At 36.5% G+C, this 18,356-nt stretch overlaps 1 protein-coding gene across 1 annotated transcript in view; it reads right to left on the bottom strand.

Moving 5' to 3' along the window:
- Window positions 1–8,352: 8,352 nt before the first annotated feature.
- The window catches only part of Creld (Cysteine rich with EGF like domains), a 365,129-nt gene continuing 355,125 nt past the window's right edge, over window positions 8,353–18,356 (bottom strand). Inside the window, exon 8 of the mRNA XM_081762917.1 lies at window positions 8,353–8,963. Coding sequence (XP_081619043.1) covers window positions 8,905–8,963 — 59 coding nt within the window. The 3' untranslated portion in view covers window positions 8,353–8,904. The remainder of the gene's footprint in view (window positions 8,964–18,356) is intronic.

Raw genomic sequence — 18,356 nt, 5'->3', positions numbered from 1 at the left:
AAAAAATTAAGTGCCAAGAACAACGGAGTAAGTTCCTGGGGTCCATTAACCCTATTAGTATAAATAAAATCGTACAGTCGCAGTAAAATAGCTATCACATGAACACTATTCATTGGAAAGTCATGGTTTGTAGTTCATTCTCTTCAGCATGAAAAAAGCTTTCCAAAGGTACCATCTGTTGGGGTCCATAACGTATTGAGCAGCGAAAATTGGAAGAATGTTAGGAACATTCCCTCCAAAAATCCCTCCATCAACTTTGGCTCACTCTGGAGTGACCCCGACTTCAAACATACAATCCAAATGTATCTCGAAAAATACTATAGGAGACAGGAAATGTGTGTACCAAGTTTCGTTTTGATAGACGGAATATGTATGAGGTGAAAGGTTGTATACAAATGTTCTGTACATGCAAAACCGAACCTATGACCTCACCTGTAAAAATAACATAATATAAAAATATATACGCAATACTATTTACCCTTATGTCAAAAACTATACGACATTCTCTGTGAAATGAAGCGTTTCAATAGTTATCATGCATATTGTTCCGTGGCATGTGGAGAGGGAAAATGGTGATAAATCAAAAAAAAAATATCTTTCAAAATAACTATATTATGAAGTTGTGCCCTCTGAAGACACACCAGAGCCGGTAGGAGTCAGTGTGTGAATTAAAATACATTTAAGAGGGGATTAAGTGCGCATCTGAAAAACATAACGAGAAGAAGTTCAAAATTTATGGGAGACATCCAATTCATTAGAGCAGGATCTCCCCCTCATCCTCCCTGGTAAGTCGCACACTAGTAGGAGTATACAATTAAAATATACCTTGAAAAATACTATGAGGTATACGGACAGGGGTATATCCTTAAAACAAGGGAGAAGATATAATTAGAACACAGTAAGAACAGAAAAAGAATAAAGGGGCATGAGTGGGGTGTTGGTGGATAACGTGGGTTTATTCCAATACAACTGTAGCACAGTTCCTGTTTAAAGCGCTTGCTTCTTTCTACAGAGAATGTGGTACAAATCTTGATATCAAGATAAATAGTACTATGTTTATATTTTTATATTATGTTCTCTTCATAGGTCAGGTCATATATTTGGTTTCGTATGTACAGAACATATTGGTATATCATACCTATTTTGTCTATTAAAACAAAACTTGGTACACTCATTTCGTATCTCCTATAGTATTTTTCGAGATACGTTTGGATTGTGAACTTTTATCCGAGGCAACTCCAGAGGGGGCCAAAGTTGATGGGAGGGATTTTTGGAGGGAATTTTCCCGACATTCTCCCAATTTTCCCTGTTCAAGTACGTTATGGGCCCCAATACATACCGATTACCGTAGCAATGACTTTCCAGTGAACAGTCTTGATCAGCGGCGCAAATCTGTTTTCAACATTGGGGGGACGAATAAAACCGTTCCCATAGTCTTTTTTAAGCGATGTTCAAAATATTTATGAAGTAGAAAAACAATGCTGTGGAGGATCAGGGGAGCAGAGTTGTCTTCAATATTGGGAGGGGGCATATTTAAGTCTTATTTTGTGGAGACATCAATTTAATCTCACTTTTCTTTGTTGCAATCGGACACAAATCATCACATTTCTCCCTAAAAAACACATTTCAAATCGGATTATTGGAGGGCAGTCCTTTCAGTTCCAAGATTGGAGGGAACATGTCCTCTTCATCGCCCCGGATTTGCACCAGTGGTCTTGATGCAATAGCTATTTTTCTGCGAGTCTACGATTTTCTTTATACTAACAGGGTTAATGGACCCAGGAACTTACTCCGTTGTCCATGGCACTTTTTTTTTTTTTTTTTTTTTTTTGGTGCATGAACATATCTTTGCTATGTTTATCGAATGGACCAGGTTTGATTCGGATGTCTGGATGACACGTTTATGTCCGTTCCTTGTCAGTAAGTACTCACTGACTTCTGAACTTAATATTTTCATCGCCACAATGATAAATGTGAGTGTTGGCGACCGACAAAATTACAGGTGGGTGTGTGAACAGGTATTTATTTAAAATACATTGAAGCGTATTTTGCTGGCGTTAGAATGTTTAATGATTTGTGTGAATAGCCTATTATGCAATCTCCGTTTAGTTATAATGAGAGCGAAGGGGATACTGTGACTCAGTGGTAGAGCGCTTACCACTGGTGCGTGAGTCCCTAGTTTGATTCTCCGGCAAGTAAGTTTGTAGTGGAAACATCATGTCCATGGGCTTTTCTGGGGTATTCCTGTTTCATCTCACATTTTCTTTCCATCAATTTTTCTATGTAATTCACTTGTCTTAACTATCCGTCTCCATTAGTGTAGAGAGTGTACTTAGGTAGTTAATCGTTTGATGTTAAAGTGAAAATTTTCATTTTATTTCATAGAGGGAGCAGAAAATCGTAATCACAAGAGGGAAGGCACTTGTTGAGATCACTGAATCAGAATCAGGTGGAAAAACTACTGATTAGGAAGATGTAGTGATTGTGGTAGTCGCTGTTTGGTCGCTTGCTGTTGTAGCAGTCAACGCTTTGTCCCTGTGCCTGATATTTCTATATAGCTAGAAGCCCTCCGAGGCGATGTAACTATAAACATAATATAGTAGTTTGTAATGGTCATCATTTCCGCAGTGAGATAAATCCGTTATCCGGACAGCGTTACATTGTACAAATATACGGAATCCATATGTTTACTACGGAAATATTACGGAACATACATTATCTATATTCTACATATGTACAGCCTTTTCCCGCTTAGACGTCACATCATGCCGCTACAGGATGTCTGACATCTAGCAGTCTTCCGTATATTACATACGTATACCTCTGTTACATATGTCAGCTATGTGTTATATACGTCCATCTGTATGTGAAATCCTTATTGCCTACATAAATTTCTGTCTATCTGTCTTTCACACGAAGAGTACCTATAGATGAAATACTTATATGGAAAGTATTATGAAACATACGTTTTCAGTTATATATTTGCTGCAAAATGTTACATATAGTCGTACGTTAAGTCCAAGGAATACAGAATTTATGCATGTATCCTACGTTTTTACGTACGATACATACGTTTTATTCTCTGTATGGCTTTGTCTCCAGAGAGGGCGGAGGAATGGTCGTTATCCTCCACTGCATATAAATATCTTATTTCAAATATGTGGATGGAATAACCCTAAAGTAGATAATGCAACATACTCACACCTTCTTATTTGAACTTTTAAATGGTGATTGTTTTGCAATTAAAACTAACAATTAACAATTACAAGTTTCACATGCTCCATTGCAACTAACAATTAAAAATTTCAATTGCTTCTTTGTGATATACAACTGACAATTACACGTTTTAATTCCCTGATTACCAATTAACAATTAACCTAATTTTAATTGCCAATTTTAGGATTGAAGACTATCGCGATTAATATTAATTTCCAGAACAATTGCTTTCAATTCGTTGATTAACTGCAATTCATTTTAATTGATTAATGCCCAAAATTGATTTCTTAAATCTGTTTAAGCGCTCCGGAATAATATACTGTATGAGCAACAATACTGTTAGTCATTGAGAAGCTTTTTGGTCTACTTTCAAAAACTATTACAAGATCTTAATCAAATTTGCATGAACCACCGTGAATAAATTCTCTTGCAACCAAAAACTAAATAAAAAATTGAAATCTATCCATCTGTGTCAATGTTTTAGATGAATATATATGTATGAGTTGAATAGAGAACCTCATTTTGAAATCTGTTTAAAAGAATGTTTGTTTTATCAAGAACGAATTCCATAAGTACAAGTCTGAATTTGAACCATATTTGACCAACAAAATATTTAAGTCATGCTTTCCGCGCAGTCGTATTTTTTCCGGCTCATCTGAAAAACGAAAGTATAACAATGTCGCCACGATTATAAAGAGACCAGGAACCTTAAGAGCGATTTCACTTGTTTATCCCAAATCTAGTCAGCGAAGAGCGAACAATCGAGTTACAAAGTAATTAAATACAGGAAAGACGAAGAACAAAGATGTTACCCTTTGAGCTGAAAATTCCTATAGGAATAAGAAGTTAGATCTGTATAGTAATCGAATTTTAACCGTGGTACAGACAGACTTATAAAACAAATAAGAAGTTTAATTTTATTATGGATATCAGACGCAAGAATTTTAAAAGTATTAGCCTATGCTGTAAATAACTTCATATGATGTCAAGGAAATAAGTCAAACAAACTTTACCTTGCCTTGGAAACTAGCCTTGTCTGTATAACTTTTGTATTATTAGCTCCCGGACTAAGCATACGGGAGCTTATACTGTTGATTTATATTAGGTGTGTGTTTGTTTGTTTGTGTGTGTGTGTGTGTGTGTGATTCTTTACAGGGTGAGTCATAAGTCTCCATACAAATGATGATAATACTACGCTACAGTTATAAAATATGTTCCACATGTTTCCCTTGCATATCGAGACAAAATGACAGGTGCTCCAACCAATTCCGACGAACATTTGTCAATGTTGCACTTGTTACTTGTTTGCAAGCTGCACTGATTCTTTGTTTAAGATGATCCAAATCCCGAATTTTCTCCTGGTACACAATCGATTTCAGGTGGCCCCAAAAATAAATATACATGGGAATCGAGATCTGGTGACCTTGGTGGCCACTCCACCGGACCACGTCGACCGATCCAATGCCCAGGGAACTGCTGGTCCAGCCATCGGCGCATTTCAATGCCGTAATGGGATGGTGTTCCATTCTGCTGAAAAAATGCAGGGAAGGGAAAATACGTAAAACATAAACATTAGTCATCTTATATGGAAACTTACTACCTGGAATATGAAAAATAAACATTAGTCATCTTGCATGGAGACATACTACCTGGAAAATAAAAATAAGCATTAGTCATCTTGTATGGACACTTACTACATGTAAAATCAAAAATAAACATTAATCATCTTGTATGGAGACTTATGACTCACTCTGTATTTTTCGGCAACTACTGGCCGGATCTAAACTAAATTTGGTAAACAAATAGTCCATGACCGAGCAAATAAAAAGCGTTAAATTTGGTGGCCGAACTGGGCCAGGGACACACTGAGAAAAAAAAATGTAGGTGGCATACTTAAAAAGATAGGTTACATGCGTAATTCCTGTAGTTTTTGGACTTAACGTACACTAGACGTATAACTGAAAACGCATGTTTTATAATACTTTCTGTATAAGTGTTCCATCTATACGTACTTTCCGTATGAAACAATATAGGCGGTCAGGATCTCACATACAAGTGGACGTATATAACATATAGCTGACGAAGGAAACATAAGTATATGCATGCGATATACGGGAAACTGTTAGATGTCAGACATCCTGCAACGGCATGATGTAACATCTAAGGGCAGTGCCTATGTAGCATACGGATAACTTATGCTCCGTACTTATTTCTATAGTGAGCAAGAGGATACCGTATATTTGTACAATATACCGCTGTCCGGAGAACGGATTTTTCTCTGTGCAGGCTCAGCTCTGATTGACTCACCTTGATTGTGATACTTCATTTATCTGTACCTACTGGCCGAATCTGAACGAAATTTCATGAGCAAGTAGCCCATTGTCTAGGAAATAAGAAATGCTATATTTTGTGGCAGGCGTTGGTCAGGAGCAAATTAGGCTTGGCTCGGCTCATCTTGTATGTTGTACTTTATTTCTCTGTAATTATTGGCCAGATCTGAAACAAAGGACCTATCCTGTTGCAATGATGTGAAAAGACTTCGGCGGAAATGGCTGAAATTCAGCTCAAATGTAGAAAGGGTATGTAGATTCTATATTAGAAAACCAAATTGTCCTCAAATAGATGCAGCATAGTAAAAAAAAAAAAAAAAAAAACATTGACGTCAATGGAAAATCAATGGAAAATCAATAATTCCTCCACTTATCTCGAAAACCAAAAAAGAAAGATGGCTGAAATTCAGCTCAAATATATAAGAGATTATGTATGTTCTATACTTCAAAAGCAAACTGTTCTGAAATGGATGGAACGTAGTAAAAAAACATTAACATTAATGTCAATGGAAAATCAACAAAAAAATAATTCCTCCACTTATCTCAAAAAACAAAAATGGGAGTTGGGTGAAATTCAGCTCAAATGTAGAAGTGGCTATGTAGATTCTATATTTTGAAACAAAATTGTCCTAAAATAGATGGAACATAGTTAAAAAGCACACAAATCATTAACGTTAATGTCAAGAGAAAATCAATGAAAAATCAATAATTTCTCCACTTATCTCGAAAACCAAAAAGAGAGAGAGAGAAAGAAAAGTAATACGGCTGAAATTTAGCTCAAATGTATAAGAGACTATGTAGATTCTGTATTTGAAAAGCAGATTGTTCTAAAATGGATGGAACATAATCAAAAACGGACGAAAATTAACATCAATGTCAATGGAAAATCAATGAAACTTACTTCCTTCACTTATCTCAAAAACCAAAAGAGAGAGATGGTTGAAATTCAGCTCAAGTATAGAAGAGGCTATGTAAATTCTATATTATAAAAGAAAATTATTCTAAAATGGATAAAACATAGTTACAAAACATTAATATTTATGTTAATGGAAAATCAATAAAAAATAATTCCTACTTATATCAAAAACCAACAGAGGGAGATTGCTGAACTCCAGCTCAAATGTAAAAGAGGCTAGGTAAATTCTGTGTTCTAAAAGCAAATTCGCCTAAAATGGATGAAACAGTCAACAAACGCACAAAATATTGACATTAATGTCAATGGAAAATCAATGAACAAAAATGAATTCATCCACGTATCTCAAAAACTATAATAAGGAGATGGCTAATTGGAAGCTTATTGCAAATACATAATGAAGAGCTTAAATACGATATATAGCACGTAAGGTAAATATGGACGAAACATTGTCAAAAACCAAGTTGTTTGAGTAAAATAAATACTAATGATAAAGTATATGCACCTTCTTTGAATTACCCAGGACGCCCCACACGGAGGTTACGTGCTTGATATATCTCACATCTGAATTTGAAATATCTAGACTCGATTTAAGAAGCAACTTGACTTTTAACTGAACACGTGACACAGTCTGGTTTTCATGGCAAACCGGATAGGCCCTTTATTAAGCAAATATCCCTGGTCTAGGAAATAAACATTGCTGTATTTCATGGCCAAGTTCGGCGAGTGACAGGCTCGGCTTGTCTTGCATGTTGTGCTTTATTTCTCGATAACTATTGACTGGATCTGAATGAAATGCGACGAACAAGCAGTCCATCGCCTAGGAACTAAATATCTCAATTTTTGGTGGTCAGGCATGGCCAGGGACAGGCTCGACTCAAGAACTGAGGCTATGTTCCGCAGCTTTGAAAGCCGAGAGCTTCTGAATTCGGTTCATCTCGCTTATCATTAATATTATTTGATTTGTCACTTTAAATTATTTCACTTATGCTATAGTAGACTCATAGATTATCATTTTTTGATAAGTCTTTATTAACAAGAAACCAATATGTTAGTGAAATATCAATTATTTATAAAAATCAATGATTTAGAACTATACTGTTATTTGCAATTTAGCGTATGATTGGATTGAGTTGATTTTATTTATGTATTATGCATAAATGATTCGAGGGCTCCAAACTCTATCAGGACTTGAATTCTGTATATTCGGCAGATACACATATCATAAAACAAAATAACCTTCCACAGGAGGTAACAGTTATTTTTCAAAACTTTAATAAGCAAGATTTCAGTTGAAATATAGCTATAACAATTCTTTTTTATGTGTATGTGTGTGTAGGTGTGTGTGTGTGTGTGTGAGCTTCTCACCAACCTGTATTACATGTTCCTCTGAAATTCATTCAGCTTCAAACTCACGTGACTCCAAGCCAATTGAGATAATTTAACTCAACCTCATTGTTAACCCTCAGTGAGGTTGAGGCACAAGTGTATCCAGAAGGAATCTTTGAGAAAAGCGGATCGAAGATAAAGGTAGATTGGAGGTATGAAAAACCAATTTTACAACTGAAGCTCAATAAAATACACCCATGTGAATTGAATTTTACGCGTATAGAGGAAAGTTGGTCAAAACGGGATACTTAGTGCAAGATCTGATATATCTCACTTCGAAAGTAACTCATTGCATTGAAACTTGGCCAAATCCTCTACAGCTATGTCTACTTCAGTTTGTCAATTTGGCGTTGTTCAAAAATATTTTTCTACATGATATTAATACTTTTGTTATTTAGATCAAAGTATGCCGTTTTGGCATACCGGTAAATTAGGATAGAAATAAAAAGTAATTGAAATATTGAAAATTATGTATAATATATCGCTAGTTTGCTACAATATTATTATCAAACTGTATGTCTAAGGCTATACATTTTATCTACGGTGTATATATATGAAAATAAGACCAAGACATTATGGGAAAAAGTAAACTGAAAAATGTCGATTACAAACAGAATTACCATTGTCTTGATGATATTTCTTTATATTATTTACAAAAATCGCAGGTGAAACCATCACAGACTTTTAGTTCTAATCCAGAACAAGCTTCATGTGTTCATAGTTGACATTACAGGCACTTGATCCATCCTTCACTAGATTTACAATTTGAGTACAAGTCGCCACAATACGCTTCACCATTATCAGAATCTTCTGAACTCCTGGATGTATATAAATCGTCTGTCTTCACTACCTTTCGTGTTTTCCTTTTGACTTATTAGATCTATGTACATGTTTAACTGTATCACATTTAGAATTAAGCTTTAACGTTAGATTGCGCTTCTTCTTAATTTGGACACTCTTGGCACAACGTAGAACGAGGTACTTCATACTCTTTGGAAGCTTTCAGATAGCCCATATTTCCTTCAATGAATTCTTTTTACAGCATTTTTCATGTTTTCATTGCTTCAGGGTTGCCGATCGGTTGTTCGTCTGTACGTTCCCAACTCGAATTATTCCTGGAAGTTAAAGCAAAAATAGAGTTTTAGTATTCATGCACATATAGAACTATTTCAATAATATTAGACTCCATACTTGCTTTTTCTTCGGTTAGTTTTATTTATCCGTAGGTTATAAAGCATTACTAAGGGTAATTATTGGGTGGTTGTGCCTCATATAAGCACTTTATAGAGTTGTTAACACTGTACTATCTGTAACTGATTTTCTTATTGTCATTTTAAGTACATAAGGCAAATCAATTGTTATCTAGAAGTTGACGGGTAAAATAAGATACTATCCTGTACTAATGGTATCCTGTTTTGTCCGACTCTGTAATGATTTAGACAATATAGCACCTTCCGAAAAATAAGTAAGCTGACAAAAATTATATTATGTGAAATTATAGCTAAAACATTGATTTACTACCTAGGTATAGGTACTCACCTTCGAATAATCGAAATGTTAACCATAAATTCTTTACTTGTTCCAACTTAAAACAAGTTAATATTACATCTATTTTTTAAATGTTCAGGCTTCAATGGTACAGATACTTCTTTTCTGCATCAATATTTAATGTACAATGGCAGCTGCTACGTTCCAGCTTACTTATGCGATCGGACACCAGATAGAAGCACTCGTTCACGAATGAGGCCTGGTATCTCATTTTATCGTACTATTCCGTTTTAGCAGACTCTCCCCTACCATTGTTCAAGATTTTACGAATTTATTTCTTCCACCTTTGGCTAAAATTGAATGATTAATAAGTGCAGATGATAGAAAGTATTCCTTGTATGGAAATGTTCCCAAGAAATATTAAAAATAATAAAAACGTATGCAAAAGACAAAATTAAATTCGATTGAGCTTATCCTGACATTCATGCTTACGAGGAATTTTTCAAGCAACGGAGGGAAAGAAACTTAAAAAATTTACTTAACATTCAGTAAAACGGTAGAATGCTGGAACGAAATTGAACCAGAATGTTGCATTGTTTGGTTTAAGATTAGTGGCAACATTGTTTGGCAAACATATTTAGTTTTTTGTAATCAATATTTCGTACACAAATTCTGAAAAAAAAACATAGAAAACTCCTTTCCTCTAGATTAGAAGCGACGGACTAAGGAAGAATAACAATGTATAGTATTCACATCAAAGTCTGATGGGTAAGTAAACAGAACGACAGCCTGTGAAACAAAAATAGGTAGCGTATTTTGACTCCGGTTCTAATCTCTTTATTTCGCTTATCTTAGTATAAAATAGTAGCTGAAACTATAGGATAATGAAGTAAGCTGAATTCTTTTCTTAAGGCTGTGTCCTACATTCAGAATGCGTTAGGAATTCCCTATATAATAACGTGGCATATTTCTTTCCAAAATATTATGAAAAATATTTATTTTATACATTTCAAAATTCGTCCAAATGTTTGTTAGATTTAATATTGCATGTTCACTTTTACTTTTTCTTGCTAAGGTAATAATGGAGCAAACTAATTAAAAATTCATTTTCTTCCATTTAAAAGCTGTTTAATATATGGTCCTACATTTCGCAACAACGCAGAACAGCAGATAGCAGGCTAAACAGGTAAGTTCCTTTCATTCTCAGCCCCAGCTAGGTCACGTGCGTGAACTTCGGGTTGTCCCCGGAGACAAACAAAGCGATGGAATGCAGATTGACAGCAGATAAGCGCAAAATCTGTTTTCTCTCTCTTCATAGATCTTAAAGATTTCATTCTATGTAAACATCTCCGCGAATCTGTAGAGGCATATTGGAGCTAACGACGTAGGAAAATTTCAGAAAATCTGTCTATGTTGCTCTTAAATGTCTATGTTGCTTTAATCTTACATAAGTAGTTTCGAACCGTATAGTGTAGAGTAATCTTGCTTATTTGTCGCACTAACTGAAAAACGTTTATATAGACGTCAAAGAGGATTTGCTCTGTTGTGATGTATAGCGAACTGCGAAATAGTTAATATATGTGTAAGAAGAAAACAACCGAGAATTGCTCTTCAATATATCGTATCGTTTTGTACTATGAAAATCAATATTGAAACCGGAAATAGTAGTAAATTTCTACCAGTTCCGGTTTTCAATAGAGAAAAGGGAATGGAGATAGTATATATATATATATATATATATATATATATATATATATATATATATTTTCTAGAGACGTTGAATCAATTTCCTAAAACCGTTTTCGCTACCTATTATAGTTTTTGATTTATGATCCGTAAGTGGTCAATCTCTATCACTTCCAATTTATATAGAAGATTGATGGAGGAGATGGAACCTATTCTTAGGACCCTAAATCGATTCCGGAAAACCCTTCTCGATATATCTTGCCTCTTTTGGTCTGATGCCTGTTAATAGACAGATGGACATAGCCCTTCTATTAGACTTTCGATACTTATGCATAGCATAGTTTGGAAGTTTAATAAACCCAGGTAGAAGAAATATTATTCATCAAATCTATTTTGGTGCAGATTAAGAATATGGGAATTTCAAGAATTCTTTTACACAAGTTATTGTGCCCTAAAGAATAACGGAGACCGCGGTGGCTCAGTGGTAGAGTGCTCACCTGTGGTGTGTGGAGTCCCCGGTTCGATCTTAGATCGCACCAAGTCGGCTTTGTATTGGATAAACACCATGTTCATGGGTTTTCTCGGGGTTTTTTCCGTTTCCTCCCACTTTCTTCATTCCACCATTTCATTCATTCTCATCATCACCGTCTCCTTTAGCCTAGACGGCATAAACATGACACGTAAAATACAAAGATTTAATTTTATTTCTAAATAATAACCTAATGCATTCAAGAGTATTTTGTTCTTGGCTAATACGCCAATAATAGTGTACAGATTGATGATACGCTTGCAAATCGATATGCCATAAAATCGATTATTCATGCCAAAAAATGCACCAATATATGTCCGGTAGTCACTACAAGCAAGAATGCTATTTCGTTCAGATAGTGTTCCCATAAGACGAGACGAGACGAGAAGTAAGATTTCCTCGTCTCGTCTCCTAAATTTAATAGGTCTCGCATTGTCTCGATCGTTGAAGACTTCTCTCGCTCTTGTCTCGAAATTTTATTATTTCGTTTTGATAATTTTTGTGAAAAAATGTCCTAATTTTTTCCTAAATTTCATCTGGAAGTTATCACAACCGTTCCTTTTCACGATTGGTCCACGATTAGTGTGATATAACAACATTAAAACCTTACTTATTATTGGAGTAACTTGTGTAATGACTTGCATGTTTTAAACGTAGATAAATGCTCTTCATTGCTTCCGTACCATTATTTTATCAATTTGTAGTTTTTTTTACATATGTATCATGTAACACTAAAACAGTCTCTGAGATCCAAGACTTGGATGAATTAGTGTTTCCCACTGGATTCGAGAAATTTCTCGTTACGAAAGCGAGACGATAATTGTGCTTCTTACCTCGTCTAAAATTTAGAAAGGTGCTTCTCGTGTGGTTTTCCAGATTATAGTCAAGACGAGACGAGAAATTTCTGGTCTCGTGGGCAACACTACGTTCAGAATTGGATGAACTAGTGGAAATGTGCAGGGATGAGTCTGTAGGGAACAGGCGCGTTAGCAACGGTAGGTATGCGAGTATACTAGAAATTTATCAAATTATTATGTGAACTAGAAATTATATATATATATATATATATATATATATATATATATATATATATATATATACCGTATATATATATATATGTAGAGAGAGAGAGAGACAAAGACAGACAGAGAGACGTTTCGAATTGCTAAAATTTAAATATATCACTAATATCGACCAATATCCAGTTTTCATTTTTCTCACGCCATAGTAAAATATTTTCTAGTATAAACTGTCAAGGCGCTTGTAGAGATGTTAGTTTGAAATGAAAATTAACAAGTATCTCTGACACTTTCATTCAAGAGGTCAATCCTTTAGGAGTTCCTTCGACAATACGACTACAGTTACGAACATCTTACGTGTTTTTCTTTTCTGTGATAATTCAGGTTTGAACTTCCTATAAAGTATTTCTACTTATAATATTGGTTCAAAAGTTACCAAAAGAGTAGTGTACTCAGGATCTTATTTCGGTTTGGAGGCTTGAGAAGCAGTAACAATCATTTGTGTTGTATGTATAATGCGAAAAAATAATAAAATTATTTCCGAGGGGCTTGAGCCCGATAGCCTCCTAAATGCTCCACTAATCAAAATATATTTGTTATAATTATTAGTACTTAAATGTAAACAACCCTTTATAATATTACTAAATACATATGTTCATTGCATTGTTCACGTAGAACAATATCATGGTGATGGCACCATGGTCGAAAAAAAGTGACCCCTCATTCTTGTTCTGCACCTCTATTTAATTAAATTATATGGTGATTGTGAACTGTGAAGATCTGTTTTCGACCCAAGTGTTATATTAATAAGGCGCGAACTAACTGCTTACCTATTTTTGTCTTGTCATTAATTTATAATCATAATTATTGTTTTCCATTGCACAGTGAATATTTTAAATATATATTTTAAACATTCTATACAGAAGAAATCGCTTATGCAAGGTTTGGTACCTTGATATTTTAGATGGCTAAGTTTTATCCCGCTAGGTTTCAGCCAGGCTAGATTTCGTCCGACAAGATTTTGGCTATGCGAGATTATGGTCCGTGAAGTTTTCGCCAGGCGAGATTGTGGGCCGCAAGATTTTGTTTGAAATATTTCACCCGCAAATCATCAATAGATCAACTGTTAACTCTATTGTGATGGATGGTCAATTACAAAATAGAAGTATGCACGAATGTAGGTATATATGGAATAATATAGCTTTCTGTGGATATATTTTTATTGATTCCCTACGATTTGTGATCATTCCAATTCGCGACAAGGTTCATGTATCGGCCAGATTTGATTGAGAGTTTGATAATATTCTACAGCCGAAAATAATAATTCCAGTTTGCGACCAACCGGTAATTGGTTCTTTAAATGAATCAGGAGAGTAGAAGTGATGATACACATTGCCAGATATTTTTCCCTAAAATGATGAATTGTTATGAACTACGTAAGGGAAACAAGGATAAAAGTGTCTTTGTTCGAAAGTGACGTAATTGTAGATTCGAAAGATGTAATGTAACATTGGTCATGAAACTGAGTAAAAATAACATACACACACACGCACACACACATATATATATATATATATATATATATATATATATATATATATATATATATATATATATATATATATATATATATATATATCGGGTGATTCTGTTAGTCCGTACCAGGCCTTTAAATCGAAAACGGTCCGAGATATGTACAAACTGAAAAACACGTATTCCATTAGTTACAAAGCATAACAGAGCGAAGTAAAAAGTTTCGTCCGAGGGTCCCCCGCAGGGTCCGAGACGGGGACCAACTCAAAATTGTCAAATGGAAAGAGGGGTCAAGTAGTATATCGCTTGAAAGCTCTTGTAAAAAGAAAGAAGCTACAACAAGTCCCGATTCGCTACGATCACCCTATGCAACATGGCGGCGGGTCAAAATGTCATCGGGGCCGCGGTGGCTCAGTGGTAGAGCGTTCACCTCTGGTGCTTGGGGTCTCGGGTTCGATCCCAGCCCCCGCCAAGTGAACTTTGTGGTGGACAAACACCGTGTGCGTGGGTTTTCTCGGGGTTCTCCCGTTTCCTCCCACTTTCTTCATTCCACCATTTCCTTCATTACTCATCATCACCGTCTCCTTTAGCCTAACCGGCATAACCGTGGGACGTAAATCTCAAAGATTTCATTTCATTTTTTTTTTCAAAATGTCATCAAACGTTTCATTGAAATGAATGTGAAAAAAACACATATTCCAGTGGAATTGGCGGTAAAATTGTGGGACAATGTCCGGTAGCCCTGGAGAGTTGTGGTGTTCATCATAAAAACACATCAGCGAGTGGTGCACACAGCCGAAATATTGAGTCAATGACACTAGTCGGTCCGAAGAAAATAACTGTTTTCACTTTGCTTGCACAGAATTCTTCGAGATGTGGAACGAGGCAAGCATGCTCTACCAATGTTTCCAGCATCTGTTTTGTAAGAGGTTTGGGGCTCTTCCCAGATCTTGACCTTGGTGTCCGCACAGGATGTGTGTTTGAAAGCCCTTTGTCGATAGTTGTGATGTTGCTTCTTAGGGTGGGCTTTCCCCTTCCAGACCTCCGACACTATGGGATCAAGGAAATGGAACATTGTATCCTCCCGACTGGCTAGTGCAACGGACTAAATATTCCGGCTGTGTGCACTACGCGATGATTTGTTTCGATGATGTACACCATAACTCTCCAGGGTACAGCAATTATAGGGAACATTCCCCTGGGACATGTTGTTTTGCACCATTTGCCCGCATTCAGCCCAGAACCCAAAACTGCGGTATAAATAGATCTGTATTCTGGACTTGCCGTGTGGTATCCAATGACGTATAAATCTTGCCAATCCCCGAGTGTCACGTTGCGACCCTCTCCGCATTATTGTGTTATTTCCGTTCGAGAATGCATTATTCCCCCAATTTCCGACCTAGGTTTGAATGATGTCACAGCCTGGTTCGTCCGTATACCTATCTTAACCCTTTCACAGAGGAAGTCGACTTTTGTCGACAGAAAGAAAATTTCCTTAACATGCGAATGTCGACTATAGTCGACAGGTTAAAATTTGTTTGTCCGTATCTTGGCTTTGTCGAGAATAGTCGCCGAAGTTGTACCGTTCAATTTTTTGTGTTCTATTGTTTTCGATAAACAATAGAAATCACACATAAAACCTTTGGCGACTATAGTTAACTAAAACAAAACCAAGATACAAACACATTTTAACACGTCGACTATAATCGACATTCGCAGGTTAGGGAAATTTTCTTTCCGTCGCCTTCCACATTGAAAGGGTTAAGCTCAGTGTTCCTCAGTAACCAAAGGCGAATAATGGGATTGACGCAAGGTTCCAGCCCTGTCCTTACCTGCCCTTTTCTTCCCTATGCGTCGTGTAAACATGAAATTCATGAGACATTAATGCAGTGAAACGTATAACTTCAAATGAAATACCGAAATGAATAAACATACACATCTTTGATAACGATTACTGCAACTGGATTGTGCTGTTTGCTGGTTTATGTTTGTTGTACAAAACATACGCCTTTCGAGAGAAACAGTCGCAGACAACCTTGAATTGAAAGGCATGAACGTGAGGAATGCTGGAACACAGTTTGTTCCACAGTAAGTTGAGCAGGCTTTGCTGAAGGGTCGTTAGTACGAATTGTAGTGAAGTACTTGTGCTGTGCAAAAGTAATACACGCTACGAATTGAGGTGTGTGTGTGTGTGTCAGATGGCTTCCATTTTATTGTAGAAGGTGGCACGTACTACCCTAATATCGTGTGTTAGTGCAGTGTCGGCTAAAGATAGCATTGTATTGGAACAATGCCATATACGAACGGGGAGGCATTTGACATGTTAATGGTGTTAGGGGAATGTAGGCAAAACTATAGAGCTGCAGCCCGAATTTATAATGCAAGGTTCACAGAGCGACAATCAATTAGCAAATCGTCTGAAACAAACAGGGCGCATACCTCCTCAATATGGCGGTCACAAAGTGCTCCAATTGTGGATGATAACGATGTCGTTATTGATGTTTTGGCTGCTGTTGAAGTACGTCCTAATGCATCCTCAAGAGATATTGCCCGGGATCGCGGAATTAGTTAAACAAATGTACTGCGTATATTGTGGAACAATAAACGCCAGCCGTATCATATCTCCTTGTGCCAGGTGCTAAGAGATGCCGACCGAAATAAGCGCTTCGAGTTTTGTAATTAGGCCCGTCAGAAATTGATGACAAACCCAACGTTTTTTAGTATGTACGTGTTGTGGACAGACGAAGCAATATTTACAAGTGATGGTCATATCAACCTATACAATGCGCATTATTGGGCTGCGGAGAATCCGCACTGGACACTACAGATCGACCGACAAAGACGTTGGAGCATCAAAGTGTGAAGTGGTATTATTGAAACACACGTAATTAGGCCTTGGTTTATTGATGGAAATTTAACGTCGGCTCTGTTCCATCAATTCTTGACAGAACATCTACCGCAACTGCTGGAAAACATCCCACTTCATGTGCGGCGTAAAATGTGGATGCAATTGGATGGCTGTCCAGCACATGCTGCTCGTATATGCAGAGGTGCATTAAATACTTTATTTCCGTACCGTTGGTTAGGAAGAGGGTCCAATACTCCTTTTCCTCCTTGCTCTCCAGATCTTACGTGCATGGACTATTATTTCTGGGGTTGCCTCAAGGAGCTTGTTTACACGAATAGACCAACTACACCAGAAGATATGAGGTGACGTATAATGACCGCATTCGAAGCATAGGAGAGGCAGAACTTGAAGCTGTGGGCTATAACTATTATCGCCGTCTGGACCGTGGTCTTGCTGTATATGAACGACAATTTCGATAAAACGTGATGTGTGAAGTGCACATCTGTTACATAACGGACAGCAGCCGTCTCCAAGGTAAATATGATATATCCTTTGTACGTTATGCGATGGTAAATTAATTCTTAGAACAACGTTAGAAGTTTCAATATGCTTACGTGTCCACCAAAACGCTTCCATTTCCATACTATGTATAATACCAGTGTTGACTACGAGACGAGACAAGACAACACTTTTTAGTAGTGTCACGAAAGAGGACTGAACAGTCTCTGTAGTATTGTACCCAGAAAACGTATGTTACCAAGGAAATATAGCTGTTCAAAATGTTCAGGGTCTTCCCTCCAGCACAATCAAACAACTGCTAATTTGGAGGTGGACCATGAATGGATATCTCGAATTGGTTACCGTGATATGTTGTACTTTTGAAATAATGAGACTCTTGTTTTTCAGTTTTTACGTCTGGCTGCCCATTTCAGATTTATAGGGGTGGCCATATTGTTTTCAATGCACATTTTGATGACATTTTGACCCGCCGCTATGTTGCATAGGGTGATCATAGAGAATCCGGGCTTGTTGTAGCTTCTTTCTTTTTACAAGAGCTTTCAAGCGATATACCACTTGACCCCTCTTTACATTTGACAATTTTGAGTTGGACCACGTCTGGGACCCTGCGGGGGACCCTCGGACGAAACTTTTTACTTCGCTCTGTTGTCCTTTGCAACTAATGGGATACGTGTTTCTCAGTTTGTACATATCTCGGAACGTTTTCGATTTAAAGGCTTGGTACGGACTAACGGAATCACCCGATATATATAAAATTATGTAATTCAGTCAAAATCAAGTGAAAAATATTTCACTTGTTTATCCTTGGAATACCAATATCAGATCCAAATAATCTAGACGCTCAGAAATATTGTTGTATTTATTTATTTATTTTGTATATTACTGT

Source organism: Thermobia domestica, chromosome 6 (genome assembly GCF_964235325.1).
Source record: "Thermobia domestica chromosome 6, izTheDome1.hap1.1, whole genome shotgun sequence".
NCBI classification, from domain to species: domain Eukaryota; kingdom Metazoa; phylum Arthropoda; class Insecta; order Zygentoma; family Lepismatidae; genus Thermobia; species Thermobia domestica.
Note: the sequence above shows the minus strand (reverse complement) of the source record. Positions and strands in the feature narration are given on the sequence as shown.